The 17,852-nt window shown below is 51.6% G+C and overlaps 1 protein-coding gene and 1 long non-coding RNA gene across 7 annotated transcripts in view; one reads left to right on the forward strand and one right to left on the reverse strand.

Annotated features, from left to right (window-relative positions):
- The window catches only part of KDM6B (lysine demethylase 6B), a 94,627-nt gene that overhangs the window by 2,894 nt on the left and 73,881 nt on the right, over positions 1-17,852 (reverse strand). For all 6 annotated transcript variants that reach the window (XM_083377627.1, XM_083377622.1, XM_083377624.1 and 3 more), the window contains 10 exons: positions 14,269-14,374; positions 12,036-12,241; positions 11,816-11,880; positions 10,289-10,357; positions 8,809-8,957; positions 7,860-7,974; positions 7,461-7,648; positions 6,223-6,364; positions 5,365-5,491; positions 700-870 (listed from right to left, as the gene is read on the reverse strand). In XM_083377627.1, the coding sequence (XP_083233753.1) occupies positions 700-870; positions 5,365-5,491; positions 6,223-6,364; positions 7,461-7,648; positions 7,860-7,974; positions 8,809-8,957; positions 10,289-10,357; positions 11,816-11,880; positions 12,036-12,241; positions 14,269-14,374 (1,338 nt within the window). The remainder of the gene's footprint in view (positions 1-699; positions 871-5,364; positions 5,492-6,222; positions 6,365-7,460; positions 7,649-7,859; positions 7,975-8,808; positions 8,958-10,288; positions 10,358-11,815; positions 11,881-12,035; positions 12,242-14,268; positions 14,375-17,852) is intronic.
- LOC310649438 lies at positions 869-4,593 on the forward strand. Its single transcript, XR_014494225.1, has 2 exons — positions 869-1,954; positions 2,079-4,593. It is a non-coding gene; the product is annotated as an uncharacterized lncRNA (long non-coding RNA).

Here is a 17,852-nt window from a genome sequence, read left to right on the forward strand (position 1 = left end):
TGGCTGGCTCAGGAATTCTGGGAGTTGAAGTCCACGAGTCATAAAAGAGCCGAGGTTGCCTTACCCCTGGTCTAGGGTCTCCTGCTTGAGCAGCGGGTTTGACTAGAAGACCTCCACGGTCCCTTTCAAACACTGTTATTCTGTTATTCCTCCTCCTCCTCCTTTTTAAGAAGAGACCGGACAGCCATTTGTCTGAAATGGTAGAGGGTTTCCTGCCTGAGTAGAGGGTTGGACTAGATGACCTCCAAGGTCCCTTCCGAGTCTCTTATTTTTTTCCTCCCTCCCTCCCTCCCTCCCTTCTCCAACACTGGAAGTTTTTAAGAAGAGACTGGAGGGCCATTTGTCTGAAATGGTAGAGGGTTTCCTGCCTGAGTAGAGGGTTGGACTAGATGACGTCCAAGGTCCCTTCCAACTCTATTATTATTATTATTATTATTATTACTATTATTACTATTATTATTATTATTACTACTACTATTATTATTATTATTATTGACTATCCGTGCAGCTAAGTTGGCCGAACAGCTCCGCCAACAGGGCAGGAACCGCTTTCTAGGGGAGAGAGCGATTTAATTTTCAGAAATAGAAAAGGGGAATTGAGTAGGGTGGGGTGGGGAAGGAAACCTTCCGGGCAAAATGATCCGCCAGAGGTGATCCGGGCAAAAGGATCTCCTCCCCACCCCACTTTCAGACCCTCACCAGGGTGAAGCTGTCGTAAATGCTGATCAATTCTTCGGTCTTGTACTGTTCCAGCACCACGACTCCGTGGAGGGAGGAACTGCGCTTGCGGGCGCAGGCCTCGCAGTGCACCAGGTAGGTGTTCTTGCTGCCGTTCTCGCTGGTCACAAAGAGGATGTTGAACACCTCCACCTGCCGGGGGGGGGGGAGAGAGAGGGAGAGAGGGAGGGTCAGTTCCCCTCCGACGAGGCGGGATTCCCCCCCCTTCCCTGAATCGCCCCAAGGAATCCGCAAGGAATCCACCGAGGTTGCTAGCCCAGCTCCGCTCCCTGCAGTGAGCCACTGAACCGTCACATGGGAGGCTTTTACCGGACAGCCATTTTGTCTGAAATGGAACAGGGTCCCCTGCTTGGGCAGGGGGCTGGACTAGAAGACCTCCCAGGTCCCTCCCAACTGTGTGATCCCATTAATTAATCGGTGGAACGGTTGCCCTCCAGAAGCTGCGGGTGCTCCATCCCTGGAGGCTTTTAAGAAGAGACGGGACAGCCATTTTGTCTGAACTGGAACTGGGTCACCTGCTTGGGCAGGGGGCTGGACTAGATGACCTCCCAGGTCCCTCCCAACTCTGTCGCTCTCTTAGCTCCGTCATCTACCTAACTTTCTCAACGCAAGACAACAAAACCGCTTCGCCACCGTCTCTCCCTCCGGCGGTCCGCCTCCCAGCCCCATCGAGGCCTTCTCAAAAACTCTCAATTTTAAGCCTGCCCTACATTTAAATTTTTCCATTTTAGCACACCCTTCGAAAACTGCAAATCGGCTTTTCTCAGCTGGCTTGGCGGAGGACAATGGGTGCTGTAGTCCAAAGGGAGTCGCTGAACTGACTGCATTTGGACCGGAGGCGGCAGAACCGAGGTCCCCGCTTCACAGTTTTACTGACCAAATGGGTGGAGGGCTTGCAAAATATGGTACAAAATACAACGATACGATCATACTTTTTTTTTAAAAAAAAAAATGTCTTTATTTTCGATCAATATCCTCTCCCGGGTACATGTCGAACGGAAGAGGGGAAGGGCACCAGGACTTGAGTCCTCCATCAAGGTCACCCGATGGGCGACGTTGTCCTCCCTACCTTCTTAGGAGGGGAAACCTAAACAGGGGGTCCAGTTCGCCATCTCGCTGGAGGATACTGGAGATAACACCAAGAGGTGATGTAAGACAGGGGTCTTTAAACTTGGCCCTTTGATGACTTGTGGACGTCAACTCCCAGAATTCCTCAGTCAGGCACGCTGGCTGAGGAATACTGGGAGTTGAAGTCCACAAGCCATCAAATGGTCCTAATTCCCTCACGCTGGCTGAGGAATTCTGGGAGTTGAAGTCCACAAGTCATCAAAGGGTCATAGTTCCCTCACGCTGGATGAGGAATACTGGGAGTTGAAGTCCACAAGTCATCAAAGGGTCATAGTTCCCTCACGCTGGCTGAGGAATTCTGGGAGTTGAAGTCCACAAGTCATCAAAGGGTCAAGTTTGAAGACCCCCTGATGATGTAAGAGAACAGTTATGGCCCAGTCTCTCCATCCAGGTCTCCCCTTAGATGACCCATGAAATCCACACGCAAGTTTCTCTCCCAGGGCTGAGTCTGAATTCAGGCGAATACGACAAACCTTGATTGACTGTAACTCCAGCCCTTCCTCTATCAACCTTCTTCCAAGGAGAGGAGGCCAGAGATGGGCCAGAGATGGTTCCTATCCACTAGACGGAGACCTGAGGGTGCCATCCTGGAAGAATGCCCATCCTAGAGAAGACAGCAGACCAGAACTTCTTGATAAGTCAGAATTTCTGGAGCCAACACACCAGTAGCGGAAAGTCACAGCAAAAGTTGTCCACTTCCTGAAGACCCACAAATGTCCATGAGAACATCCCAAAGGACGCTTCCATCACCTCAACCTATGCTTTGCCTATCCAGATCGCCACTGGGCCAAACATGAACAAGGTTATGGATGAGATGTTTGGCTAGAGACGTTACAGGTTCTCCTGCTTGAGCAGGGGGCTGGACTAGAAGACCTCCAAGGTCCCTTCCAGCTCTTTTCTTTTCTTTTCTTTCTTTCTTTCTTCTTTTTTCTTTCTTTCTCTTTCTTTCTTTCTTTTTTTTCTCCTCCTCCTTCTCTTCTTATGGCCAGTCAAATTTATCCATTCTTCTGAATGTCCTTCCTTAAAAGGAATGCTCTACAGATGCAATATGGTGCGTCCGTGCGTGCGTGTGTGTGTGTGTCTTCGTTCCGGATCTTGCCCAATTCGTTCATCACAAACCATCCAAGGTGGAACCGCTAAATCCAGAAATGGACAGAAAGCATCGGAGGCTTTAGCAGAGAGCTGGGGAAAGATGGGACTTCAACTATGGACTTCAACTCCCAGAATTCCCGAGCCAGCCACGCTTCAGCAGATGCCCTAAATTGGAGATTTCTTTTCTTTTCTTTCTCAAGAATAATTGTCTCTTTAGCAGGGTTGAGAAGAAAGAGAGGCGGCAGCAGTGTCTCGTGTGTGTGTGTGTGTGTGTGTGTGTGTTTCCCAGGAATTCCACCCAGAACCCCCCCATATTTTGAGTTCTTATCGGGAAAGCTTCTTCCGCGCCACCTCCCAAGGGTTAACGGTGCCACGTAATTTCCATTTGGCTTCTTTGGGGCAGGAAATACAATTCTGGGGGGGCGCTGAACCAACTTGGCAAAGTATATGAAGGTCTCGCCTCGATCCAAAGGACTTGCCACCAGAAGCTGTGAATGCTCCATCACTGGAGGCTTTTAAGAAGAGACTGGACAGCCATTGGTCTGGAATGGCAGAAGGCCTTCTGGCTGAGCAGGGGGTTGGACTAGATGACCTCCGAGGTGCCTTCCAGCTCTGTTATTCTGTTTAAGTTTGGAGTCCCAAATATCTTACGACTTGGGACTTGGCCCCTGCTCTTGGTTAGCAGCCCAGTCTTGTCTGATTCGCAAAGCCAGCGTCTCACTGGCCGAGTCATTCCTGATTGTTCCTCGGTCAAGTCGAAGCTTCCATTCATCCACGGAGCTTCCACCATCTTTCTGAGCTCTATTTCTCTCTTGATTTTTTTCAAGGCTCTTCATGGAAGTTCCCGGCCAGCTTCCTCTGAACTCACTGAGTTGTGTCCAGGTGGCTTCCGCACCCACCTCCAAGACTTCCCGATGAAGCTTCTCCTCCGTCGTCCTTCCAACTCCACAACGGGGCTGGACCCAACTTCCTTTTCCTAAATCACAGATCCGGTCCTCGACCAACTTCTTTTTTTCTTCTTCTTCTTCTCGTTTGCACCTTCTTCCTTCTCTTCTCGTCTTCCTTTTCTTCTCCTCTTACACAACCGCGCGCATCATACTCACTGTTGTTGACCTCTTCACCTCACTACGGTTCCACGTCTCCACCACTGTTGGGCACGAGGGTGGGGGGGAATTAAGAATGCCTTACTGGAGATGGGACAGGAGGTACACAGGTAATTTAAAAACACACAAAGCTAACGCGCGCCCTGTGGCCGGAAACCTTCGCTGGGACCCTTTGGGGAAAGCGGGTGACGGTCGTCACGATGACGACAATGGATCGATGTCTCAGAGGCCACACCGAGATGGCCCGGGAGAACCTGTCCCCGCACCCAACCAGGCACGCGTTGAAGGACCTGCTGCAAAGAGGGTCCCTAAGGCGGGTATCCAGGAAGACCAAGGGACGGGCAGACCAAGGCTCCCTCCGGGCCCAAACGGTGGGTCGGTCTGGAACCCGGAAGGGGCAGCAAGTCAGGACCCCCCACCCCTGACGCAGCATCAGCTGCGGAAAAGAAGCAACGGAGAACAGGGACAGAGAGACAGACAGACAGAGAGAGGGAGAGGGAGCGAGAGAGAGAGAGAAAGAAAGAAAGAGAGAGGGACCGAAAGAGAGAAAAAAGAGAGGGAGAAAGAGAGAGAAGGAGGGAGGGAGAGAGAAAGAGGGAGAGAGAGAAAGAGAGGGAGAGAGAGAAAGAGAAGTGAGAGAAAGAGAAAGAGTGAGAAAGAGGAAAAGACAGTGAAAAAGAGAAAAAAGGGAAAGAGAGAGAAAAAGAGGGAAAGAGAGAGGGAGGGAGAGGGGAAGAGGGAGAGAGAGAGGGAGAGAGAGAAAGGGAGAAAGAGGGAGAGAGAGAAAGGGAGAAAGAGAAAGAGAGTGAGAGAAAGAAAGAGTGAGAAAGACAGTGAAAAAGAGAAAAAAATGGAAAGAGAGAAAAAGAGGGAAAGAGGGAGGGAGAGGGGAAGAGAGAGAAAGAGGGAGAGAGAAAGGGAGAAAGAGAGAGAGAAAGAAAGTGAGAGAAAGAAAGTGAGAGAGACAGTGGAAGAGAAAAAATGGAAAGAAAAAGAGGGAAAGAGAGGGAGGGAGAGGGGAAGAGGGAGAGAGAGAGGGGGGAAGAGGGAGAAAGGGAGAAAGAGAGAGGGAGAGAGAAAAAGAGGGAGAGAGAGGGGAAGAGAGAGAGAGTGAAAGAGTGAGAGAAAGAGTGAGAAAGAGAGAGGGAGAGAAAGACAGTGAAAAAGAGAGAGAGAAAGAGGGAAAGAGAGAGAGAGAGAGAGGAAGAGAAAGAGCCGCAGCGCATTAAATCTGCAGCCACCATCACGACCACCACCACCGCCGCAGCAGAGACGCCCTCGGGCCCACCAGGCGGGCTCTTACGTCGCATTCGTTGCAGTAGTAGGCTGGCTCGTCCTTCACCCGACCCTGGTAGGCGATCTTCTTCCCGGATCGGAGGAGGCTTTCCCGCTGGACCTGGCCGTGCTTGATGGACTGCATCAGGCAGTACCTAAATAAAGGAGAGGAGAGTGAGCCCTCTCTCTCTCTCTCTCTCTCTCTCTCTCACACACACACACACACACACACACACCACACACACCACACACACACACACACAGAGACAAACCCCGACCACTGCCAGGAGGACACTCCTGGGCGCCGCACAGGCAGTCCTCGCGTTATGACCGTTCGAACGACGGTACGGCGGCACTGGGGAAAAAAAGTGATTTGGGCCCAGTCCTCCCACTTACAATCCTCGCAGTACAGGCAAGTCCTCGAGTTACGACGGTCCGTTTACTGACCGTTCAAAGTGACCACGGCACTGAAAAAAGCGATTTAGGACCCGTTTGTCACCCTTAATGACCGGTGCGCCATCTCCCGCGGTCACGCGATCAAAATTCGGATGCTTGTCAACGGGCTCGTGTTTACGACGGTCACAGAGTCCCAGGGAGTTCACGCGATCCCTCCGTCCCTTTTGTGACCCTCTGTTTGGCCAAGTCAAGAGGGAAGCCAGATTCGCTTAACGATGGTGCCTCTAACTGAACCACGGCCGTGCTTGACTTAACAACTGTGCCAAGGAAAGTCGTAAAAACGGGACGAAACTCCAGCCTGACGAATTTCTCACTTAGCCACATTAATTCTGGGCTCGGTCGTGGTTGTAAGGCGAGGACTATCCGTCCTAGGGCAGGGAAGACCGGTTTTGGCTCAGGCCAGGCGCGGTCAAGAGTAAAACCCACTCACTTGATCATCTTGTACAAGTCGGAGTCGCTGATCTTGACCGTCCGGGCGACGTTCCAGGAGACGTGGATCATGGGCACGATGGACTTGACGTTCTTCACCTCGTTCCACTCGTAGCGTTCGAGCGCCAGCTGGTACTGGTAGGCTGGGGAGAAAAAAGTTCGGTTGGCAGGTCCACAAATCCAGAGCAAATTCAAGGTCTCCGGAATTAGTGGACGCTGAAAGCCCACCTGGAGCTTCTGTTCATCACGAGAGGAAAGGGTGGCGCCAAGTTGTGAGCGTCACGCTTTCTTTAGGAAAGATCCAGATAAATTAAATGTAAATGAAAGTGCCAGAAGCTTGGGAAAGACTGCTCTATACGGTTGGCCCAAGCAAGGAGGGAGGGACCTGCAGGGGTCTTCCAACTTGGCCCTTTGATGACTTGTGGACTTTAACTCCCATAATTTCTCAGCCAGCGTGAGGGAACTGTGACCCTTTGATGACTTGTGGACTTCAACTCCCAGAATCCCTCAGCCAGCGTGAGGGAACTGTGACCCTTTGATGACTTGTGGACTTCAACTCCCAGAATCCCTCAGCCAGCGTGAGGGAACTATGACCCTTTGATGACTTGTGGACTTCAACTCCCAGAATCCCTCAGCCAGCGTGAGGGAATTATGACCCTTTGATGACTTGTGGACTTCAACTCCCAGAATCCCTCAGCCAGCGTGAGGGAACTATGACCCTTTGATGACTTGTGGACTTCAACTCCCAGAATTCCTCAGCCAGGAGTGCCTGATTGAGGAATTCTGGGAGTTGATGTCCACAAGTCATCAAAGGGCCACGTTGGAAGACCCCTGTCCCAGAGAAGAGGATCTACCACCATTGGGTTGAAGCTACAAGAAATGAGGTTCTCTTCGGAGGAACTTCCTGAACGTACGATCAGTTGGACAAACTGTCTCACAATGTGCCGAGTTCTCCTTCATCGAGAAGGTCGTCAAGTCCCAACCGCAGGATGGCCCCCCCGTCAAGAACGCCCTCCTGGAATGGATCCAGGGTTGAGGAGCACTTGACCTTCTTAACCCCCAGGAGATGCATCAGGCACTCTCTCTGGCTTGGAAGGGGAGACACGGTCATTTTCAACAGCCAGTATGGCCAAAGCTCCTATCCTAAAAAGCTACCAGGTCAACCTTCTCCTTTGGGAGTCCACTCCGGGCAGGACCACAGCCTCTTTCTCCAGCCCCCGCCCCCGCTCCTCGTCCTACCTGTCAGGGGACCGACGTTCCACGCGATGTTGTTGCACCACCCAGTGGCCTGGACCCAGTGTACGGTCCCAGCGTTGATCCACACCAGGTCTCCAGGACGCTGGATGAAGCGGTAGACGGGGATGTTGGACTGATAGAGGTCTTCTAAGATGGGCCACCAGGATCCGGTCAGATAATCTACCCCATGCCTGCGAGGAAACTCGGGTTGAGAGGCTGTCGGCCAGTCAGGGTTCCCCCCCCCCCGTCAGAAGAAGCTCTTGAATCAACGCCCCGGAGGTGATGGTTCCTCTCCACTTACTGCTTCTGAGGAGGTTCCCTCCACCACCCTGTTCCTTCTCTCTGGCCAGGTTCTCCGTGGTCCTGAGGAGGTTCCTCCAGGTACCCGCGAAGAAGTCCTACCTGTCACAGAAGGCGCTGATGTTCTGCCAGTAGTGTTCGTGGACAGCAAACCACTCGCAGTCCCCAGGCCCAATGTTGATGTTCACGGAGCAGAAGTTGTTGTTCTCCTGATGACCTGCAAAGGAGCCACAGAGTTAGCAGCTCAGCCTGGGATCTCCTGGTCTCCATCCCCCATGCGGGGTCTTTTCGAGACCCAGGAAGGTCCCTGGAAGAGACAGACAGACACACACACACACACAAACGGAAGAACGGGCGAGTCCCGTGACGTTAGAATCCAGAACCTCCAGGTTTTCTAATCCTAGGGGTTTCTTCAAACTTGGCCACTTTTAAGACTTGTGGACTTCAGCTCCCAGAATTCCTCAGCCGGCTGAGGAATTCTGGGAGCTGAAGTCCACAAGTCTTAAAAGTGGCCAAGTTTGGAGAGAGTCCTGGTCTGGATGCCCGGTTTTTGGCCCAGGTTGTCCCAGAGATGCTTTTTCAGGAGGCAACTGGACTTTTTTCTCCAGCTGTGACTGGATGGTGGGGCGTGGAAGGATTTATATCGGATTTATATTATTATTCTTATATCAATCCCTCCATTCCCCACCATCCCGTCAGAGCTGAAGAAGCTTCCGGGATGAGAAGGGAAAGGTCTTCAAAGAAGGTCCAGCTGCCTCCTGGGGAAAAAAGCCCCTTTGGGACAAGCAGGATTTGGGTGACGGAGAACCTCCCGAGACATTTCTGCCCAAGGGTTCCCGTTGCCCATCATCCTGCTCCTATTGCCCATCATCCTGCTCCCAAAGCAGCCACTCAGCGGCTTCAGCGGAGCCTCCAAGCAAGGCAAGAGTTGGCAGCTTTTCTCTGCCTCCTTCCACAGCTGGTGTTCCAAGGTAGACTGTTCTCGGATATGGAGGCTCCACCGCAATGTGTTCAGACCAAGCAGAGAAATCAGGGGAGGGGGGTGTCTCACCTGGGGTACGGCTGCCGGGGACCTTCATGTACAGTTGCACCGTGTTCATGCCCAGGATGGTGTGGCCCACGTGACTCAACATGTTCCCCGTCGACGTGACACGCATGAAGGCGGGCAGCTTCAGCAGCTCTTGCAGCTGCGGTTTCCACCTGCGCCGTGTCGGAGAAACAAACAGGTCACCCACGCTCCGGGGGAGGGGGGGCTGGGAGGCCAACTAGTCTGACCTCTGCTCAGCGGAGGAATCCTTTGGGGGGAGGGCCTCGAAGTTACGGCCATAATGGAGCCTGCCCCCCACAACAGCAGTATAAGCTAGTCCTCAACTTACGGCCGCAACTGACCCCAAAATTTCCGTAGCCTGCAGTTATATTAGTAACGTGGCTGTTAAGTGAATCTGACTTTGCTCGTCAGAAGGTCGCAGGGAGACGCTGCCATGGTCGTAAATACGAACCGGTCGCCACGCATCCGAATTTGGATCCCGTGACCGCGGGGGTCGTAGGTGCGAAAAACTGGTCCTAAGTCCCTTTTTTTCCCAGTGCCGTTGAAACTTTGAGCCGTCACTAAATGAAGTGTTGTAAGCCAAGGGCCGCCTGCGATTTTATGCTGCTGTTGGCGGCCGCCGTTGAGCCGACACGCTGATTCTAAGCGCAAACTGCAACTGAATCTGACGGTCGCTAAATGAACCCCTGGCTTGCTATTGTGTGTTGTTGTTGTTTTGCCAAAAATCAGAAGTGCTGTAGATGCCACGCTGGGTTGCCCAGCGCAACTGTCGGAAATTCGCACCTTGGTCGTAAGCCCCCTTTTTCAGGTGGGTTGTGACTGCGGACAGTTACTACGTGACCGGTCGTAAGTAGAGGACTATTTGTAGTACTTCAGGTAGCGCTAGGCCTTCTGGGAATAATCACTGCGCTTGCTAGCCAGGACTTGAGGGAGCTGAAATGGCCGGCTCAGGAATCCTGGGAGTTGAAGTCCACCGTTGCCCATTTCTGCCCTTTTAAGTCTTTTAAATGGCAATGACGGCTTCTGGCCACGAGGGGGCAACCTCCCCCAGCCCAAGAGCCCCTTCTTCCTGAAATTCTCATGCGCCACCACCAGGGGGCAACAGAGAGACACAGTAGTGCTTTGCCATAGGATTGAGCGGAGGGGGAAATGGCCTTGCTGCAGTTCCATGGGTGTCCACTGGGGGTGGTGGTGGAGCAAAGGGCTGGGATGAAGCAGCCCAGCCCCACCGAGGCCGCTCTAGGAATCAAGCCCTTTTGGGCATGCAGTGACAGGTCTGAACCTGAAGGGGGCAGCCCAGACAAGCAGATCTTAGGCAAAATAAATAAATAAATAAATAAAAATTCCCCTTGCTGCAAGCTGCAAAGGGCGTCTAACCCAGGCAGGAAATGGAAATTGGGGAGGGGGGGAAGCTTTCACTGGGAGGGGGGGAGAGTGCATGATTCCCACCCACTCCCCTACGCACACACACGATGATCCTCACCGCTTGGCATCCGAGAGGTCAATGTTGGTTCCAAACTTGATTATTTGGTGGGGCTTCTGATCCGGGTTGCTGCGGGCGAGAACAGAAAACGGAAAAGTGACGACGAGAAACGGAAAAATCGGCCAGGCCATTTCATTTCCTCCCAGATGGAGGAAGCACTAAGGTCCCAATTCTTCCTCCCCCACGCCACACACCCAAGCACAGAGGACAATATCTCACTCACACACACACACACACACACACACACACACACACACACACACAGACAGCATCCTGTGCTTCTCCAGGTCTTCGATTTGCAAGCCAGAGAATCCCTCCCTCTCTCTCTTATTCAAACTCATGTCTGGCTTCTCAGCAAAAAAAACCTCCCAAAGCTGAAGAATACGAGGCCGTCCTGGACTTATGACCACAACAGAGCCTAAAGCAAGGGTCTTCAAACTTGGCCCTTTCATGAATTGTGGACTTCAACTCCCAGAATTCCTCAGCCAGCGTGAGGGAACTGTGGCCCTTTCATGAATTGTGGACTTCAACTCCCAGAATTCCTCAGCCAGCGTGAGGGAACTATGACCCTTTCATGACTTGCGGACTTCAACTCCCAGAATTCCTCAGCCAGCCTGAGGGAACTATGACCCTTTCATGACTTGCGGACTTCAACTCCCAGAATCCCTCAGCCAGCGTGAGGGAACTATGACCCTTTGATGACTTGCGGACTTCAACTCCCAGAATCCCTCAGCCAGCGTGAGGGAACTATGACCCTTTGATGACTTGTGGACTTCAACTCCCAGAATTCCTCAGCCAGCGTGAGGGAACTGTGGCCCTTTCATGACTTGTGGACTTCGACTCCCAGAATTCCTCGGCCAAGCTGGCTGAGGAATTCTGGGAGTTGAAGTCCACAAATCATCAAAGGGCCAAGTTTGAAGACCCCTGGCCTAAAATTTCCCATGGCTAAGCAAGACAGCGGTTAAGGGAGCCCTGCCCCGTTGTACGACCTTTCTTGCCACAGTGGAATCACTACGCTGGTCAAATTAGTAATAGGGTTGTTAAGTGAGTCGGGCTTTCTCACTGACTTCGCTGGTCAGAAGGTTGGCAAAAGGGAGCCCCGGGGACACTGCGGCCATCATAAATGTGAGTCAGTTCCCCAGGGGTTGGAATGTCGGTCACGTGAACACCGGGAGGCGGCGATGGCGGTGTGAAAGACGGTCATAAATCACTTCTTCTTTCCAGTGCTGTTGTAACTTTGAACGGTCACTAAATGGGTGGTTGTAAGTTGAGGAGTACCCGCAATCAGTCAAAACAAACAGTATCCTCTTCCTCCTCCTTCTCTGCCTCCTCTTCCTCCTCTGCAAACCTCACACCCTTCTAGCACTGATGATGCTACCTAGTTGGGTCACGAAATGTCTGCAAGAAATCAAGGGAGCTCAGAGAGGACGAAGGATCCCTCATTTTTAACCCTGAGCTGCAAATATTCTCCTTGAGTGTCCAAAACAAAAGTTACCCGACGAGCAGGCGGAGGCGGGAGTACTCTACCTGGGCGGCGTCTCTGTGGTGCTGTCCGGTTCCTCGGCTTCCTCGTCGTCGGTCTCTTTGTCCTCCTGCCTCAACAGAGAGAGGAGTCACGGTGGGGGGGCCTTACACCCAAGAGTTAAGCGAGGGCACTCGGCGTGCGGCCCTTACGGGCTCTGGAATCCAACCCGGCCCACTCCGCTTGCGGGTGACGGGATGGACGGACCAAGCTTGGCCATCTCACCTGAAGCGACTCCTGGAACGAGGCCGCTTGGTACTGGGCGTACTTGGCGATTGTGGTGTGCGACCGGCTGCTCTCGCACGGCCAGACTTGCTTGGTGCCCGAGAGGTCCCAGTTCTCGTCGGAGGGCTGCTGTACTTGCGTCCGGACTTCCACGGCGTGCTCGCCACTCGCCTCCACCAGCGTCTTCGTGCTGAACAGCCCCAAATCTGCGGGCGAGCCGAGACAGTAAACGGAGGGTACGCCGGAGAGCCTCAATTTACGCCCGCGCCCCAAATTGTGGGAGAGATCTGTTGCGAGCTGGCCTGCTCGACTCTGCAAGAATCGGCCCTCGTTCCCTCCACCCCGCTCGGAAAGGTGACCGTCTGCGAGCAGATCGGCTCCTCTCCAGCCAGATCGACTTCCTAAGGAACAACAAAGATCGTCGGCCATTCTCCAAATCTGGGGCGAAGGGGAAGGGGTGGGGAAACGATCTTTTCCTTATTGGGCACTCCGAAGATCTGGCCTTTTTTGCTTTCTACTTTTATTTATTTAGCCAAATGTGGTTAGACACAGATGAAATTTGTCTCTGGGACAGAAGCACTCTGAAGTACTTGCAAAACAACAGAACATAACAATAGTAATAGTAATAATAGGGGGGAGGAGGAGGAAGAGGAGGGGGGGAGGAGGAGGAGAAGAAGAGGAGGAGAAGGAGGGGGAAGAGGAAGGAGAAGGAGAAGAAGAGGAAGAGGAGGAGGAAGGGAAGGAGGAGGAGGAGGAGGAGAAGGAGGAAGAGGAGGAGAGAAGATGAAGAAGAAGAGGAGGAGGAGGAAGAGGAGAAGGAGAGAAGATGAAGAAGAAGAGGAGGAGGAAGGAGGAGGAGGTTAACCAGATGGTCTACTATTTCTTCAGCTTCCGCCTAGGCAAAGAAGATCGCCCAGACTGACGACAAGTGACAGCACGACAAAGTAGCAACAACAGTGCCCAGGAAGATCTGCAAGATGTCTGCAAGCAAGAACTGGCAGGACCGTAAAACAGAGAAAGCCATAAAAAAAAACATGAAGAAGCTAAACTGCTCTGGGATTCAAACACACACAGGCAACTGCCCCACCACAATCCAGACTTAACAACTGTGGACGAGAAAGGCCAAAGAAAAGTCTGGGCAGTGGACACGTAGCAGGAACCGGGAGACAGCAGAGGAGAAGAGAAAGAACTGGAGAAGGCAACAAAACACAAAGACCCGCAAACAGAACCACTGTGGCAAAAGGAAGCCTAGGCAGTCCCAACAGTCACAGACGCCTTGGGGTGCCATCCCAAAACATCTGGCGCACCGCTGGAACGTTATCGGCATTGACAAATTCACCGTCGGTCAATTGCAAAAGGCAGCTTTACTCGGAACAGCTGACATCCTGCGACAATGACTGCAACACCATCCAACACCCCACATCTGCCTATCCCAGGTGAGATGGACGGAAATGCCAGATCCAGTCTGAACATCTGGCTGATGGTACCACAAACAAATAATAATCCCAAAGGTGGTTTTTTTTGGGGGGAGGCAACTGGACTTTCTTTGTTTTTCTTTGAAGAGGTTTCGCTTCTCGTCCCAGAAGCTTCCTCAGGTTCTGACTGGATGGTGGGGAAGTGAAAGGATTTATACTCCTTCCAGATTGCTGGTCCTTTGCCTTTTTTTAGAGGGCCCTTGAGGACACTTGGGAGGTTTGTCTGTGTCCCGGGGGCCACCTAAGTGGTGCAAATGGGCGTGGAACCTCCTTTCAACAGTTCCAAGAAGGCTCCACACCCATTTGCACCACTCAGATGACCCTGACGACACAGACAAACCTCCAAGAGGCCTCAACGACTCTCTAAAAAAATACAAACGACCAGCTGTCTGCAAGGAGGATAAATCCTTCCACTTCCCATCATCCAGTCAGAGCTGAAGAAGCTTCCTGGATGAGAAGCGAAATGTCTTCAAAGAAAAACAAGAAAGTCCACAGTTGCTGAGGACACAGGTAAACCTCCAATTGGCCTCAACGACTCTCTAAAAAAATGCAAATGACCGGCTGTCTGCAAGGAGGATAAATCCTTCCATTCGCCGCCATTCAGTCAGAACTGAAGAAAGCTTCTGGGATGAGAAGCGAAACCTCTTCGAAGAAAAACAGGGAAATCCAGTTGCCTCCTGAAAAAAAGCACCTTTGGGACAACCGGGATTGAGTTGACGGAGAATTCTCCAGAGACAAACCGTAACAGTCATACTCACTGAGCCGAAGAGATCCAGCCAGACCCCGGATGACGGTGATGGGGTTCTTGGGATCCGTGCAGAATTGCAGCAACACAGGGGAGAAAGCGTCTCGTTTGCTCTCCAACTGAAGAGAAAGGAGGAGACTGTCAGAGGACCCCGGGCCGGGTCTGGATCCCCCCCCACCTACCCTCTCGCACAAAGCACCCACCAATCTAAAATAATAATAATAAAAAAAATTAGAATAACCAGGTTGCCCTCCAGGTATATCAAACCACATCTCCTATAATCCCCAGCCAGAGGGTAAATCACCGTTTTGCAGACTAGGATTGAAAATAGAGGTAAGTCCTCAATTTACGACCAGGCAATCGAGCGAATGCCCCTTGATCGTAGGACTTTGTGATCCCAGGACGCTGCAACCGTCATAAACACAGGCCAAACGGCCCAAATTTTGATTGATTAGCAACTGTGAGGACACTGCAATGATTTTAAGTGCAAGGGACTGGCCGAAAGTCTCTTATTTTCGGTGCTGTTGTCGCTTTGAATGGTCGTTAAATAATCGGTCATAAGTCAAGGACTACCTGTATTTAGGAATATCAAGCACTAGGCTGTCACCAGGTAGGACAAAGCCTAACAGATTAATTTGGGTCCATACCTACGAAGACGCTCCTAAAACATACAGGCTTAGTGAACGAATGAAGGCGAACATGCGTGTCCCAGGATAATGTGGCAGGATCCAATCTGGGTCGGTCACCAGGACCCAGAAGTTTAGTTATTCCGAGCTTTCGGACTTGTACTGGATCCCATCTTCTGGGAACTTCTCTCTAGCAGTCTGTGTGCTGTTGTGTGTGTGTGGTATTTGTGTGGTGCCTGTTGCATGTGTATGTACCGGTAGGACAGGCGGGGAGGAAGCTAACCACCAGACTTCAAGAACACAAGCAAACGGTCAAACGAGGAGACCTGAACTCACATTGCCCTGGAACAAGGACATCCATTCAATTTCACAGCTATTAAGATTGTTGGCCAAGCAGAGACAAAAACAGCCAGAGAATAATTGCAGCCTGGGAAACAGGACCCAGGAGTGCTGATTTACCACCAGCCAACCAAGTACTTAGAAGGCGGAGGGCTTGGCAGCACAACAGCCAACAACCTGACACCCTAAAGAGCCCCACACAACCAGGCACCACATAAATACACACACACTACTCCTGAGGATGGGCTCCAGCGCATAACCAAAAGCTTGGAAGTCAAAAACTCTGGTCCCAGAGTGACCGACCCAGATTGGATCCCGCAGGCTTAGTACAAGCCACTAAGTTTTGGGGGCACTGGGCCCTTCTGCTCCAACCCCCCCAGTTAAAGCTAACAAGCCCATCTGTGTTTCCAGTCCCTAATTTGTGTGATCCCTCCACTTCAAGCAGCAACTGTTCCTTAGAGAAAATCAAGGATATTCAAGGCCATTTTCTGCTTTAAAAGATTCCTCCCAGCGCAAAAAAAAAAACAGGCCTGCTTCTCTCTCTTGAAATGCCGGTGTCGGACTTTGCACAGCCGCGTAAATCCCAGCAGGACAATGAGGGTATTGCTGAAAAGAATTCCGATTTTTTAAAAAATTGCTATTCACGTTCTTCCAGCTTGGCTCCTCGTAGCGCAGCCTTCATCCCAAACGCGTCGCCAAAGACGGTCCACAAAGGATCCAGAGAGTGCAGTTATAGAATCTTTTTTTTAAAAAAAAATTCCAAACGGAAAGACGTCGCGGTTCCGAGTTCGAAAGAGGACAAGAGGATGGAGTGACGGCAAACAGGCCCAAAAAAACCAAAACCCACAATCCCTCCCCCCCCCACACACACATACATCCCTTCTTCCTATAAAACTGACCCAACATCTACTCTTTTTCAGTCTTGTTCCTGGGAAAACTGGGAAAACACGGGCAGTTCAAGGATCGTTTGCCGTGAAATGCAAGATGCACGCGGGGAAAAAGAAAAACAGCGGCAGTCCGGAAGAAAAAAAAAATCTTCCCGGTGACGGTGTATCCTTCGTACATTTCCCAAACAAATGGCAGTCAAGTCCACCAGTCCGAGCTTCGTCTCCCCTGGCTGCGTTTTGCTCGTTCTCAGGAGCGAGGAGGCCGTGCGGAGTCTTCTGGGATGCCGGACTGCGCTAAGAGCACGTGAGAAGGCTGTTAAGCCAAAAGGACAAGGGGGAGGTCTTGTGGAGAGCCTTGGTGGAGCAGTGGGCTGATGCCTCCTTAAGTAACACCAGCTGCCTGCAATTAGTGCAGGTTCGAGTCCCACCAGGCTCAAGGTTGACTCAGCCTTCCATCCTTCCCAGGTAGGTAAAATGAGGACCCAGATTGTTGGGGGCAATTAAGCTGACTTTGTAATAATGCCGCTTGGCGTGTGTGTGAAAGCCCTAATAAGCAGGCATATACATAGAATGAAGGCTACTGCTAAGCTTGTGAGCCGCCCTGAGTCTTCGGAGAAGGGCAGGATATAAATGGAATTAAAATAAAAATAAAATATTAATAAATAAAAAAAGAAGAAGGAAGGGATGGGGGAAAAAATCAAAAGAGGAGAATGAATCGAGGTGGGGGAGCAAAGGAGAGGGAAGGAAGGAAAGTTTGAGGACCCTTCCCCAAACTGAGGTACGAAAACTCAGGAGGAAAAGATCCGAGCCTCTTCGTGCCGGCGGACAATCGTGGCTAGGCAGAACCTGCCAGGAATGGTGGTTAAGATCAAGCCCCAAGAAGACAACTCCATTTCTGATCCGAGTGCCACCATCGCACAATTCGCTTGTCATCGGGGAGGAGAAAACGTTCCAAGAGAATATTTTGTCACTCGGGATTGAACCCGGAAAATTACGGTGCCATCACAGTCTTTTTTTTTTTTGCAACATCACTTTTGGCGTATCTCCTCTTTGTGCCCAGCTACTGTTCCAATATTTTTGGGGGGGGCTGCTGCAAAGAAGAGGGGGGGTCCACCTATTCTCCAAAGCCCCTGAAGAAGGCAGGACAAGAAGCAACGGATGGAAACTCATCAAGGAGAGAAGCAACCGAGAACTAAGGAGAAATTTCCCGACAGTGAGAACAATTAACTGGTGGAACTCCTTGCCTCCAGAAGTTGTGGCTGGTCCAACATTGGAGGTTTTCAATAAGAGATTGGAAAGCCGTTTGTCTGAAATGGTATACAGGGTGTCCTGTTTGGGCAGGAGGTTGGACTAGAAGACCTCCAAGGCCCCTTCCAGCTCTGTTCTTCTGCATTCCGAGCAGGGGGATGGACTAGAAGACCTCCAAGGCCCCTTCCAGCTCCCTTCTTCTATTATTCTGCCCTACAACTCTTGCTTCACCCCTTCTCCATCAACCCAACAGCCTCCATCCTCGACGGAAGAGAGGCATTTTGCTTTGGGAAGACTCAGCGTTGCCTCTTTGATTTCCTCCCCAACGTAGTAAAGAGTTCACAACTACGTGCGCGGGGCTAATTCTCACAAAAGCCGGAAAGGAAAGAAAGCTGACCAAAACGGACCCACAAAAGAGTTTTCTTTCTTTCTTCCCCCCCAAAAGGGAGACTAGACAGGGTCCCTGAATCAGCATCTCCATCTCTGGTCTGTGTGTG

This window comes from Vipera ursinii (genome assembly GCF_947247035.1).
Source record: "Vipera ursinii genome assembly, chromosome: Z".
Lineage (NCBI taxonomy): Eukaryota > Metazoa > Chordata > Lepidosauria > Squamata > Viperidae > Vipera > Vipera ursinii.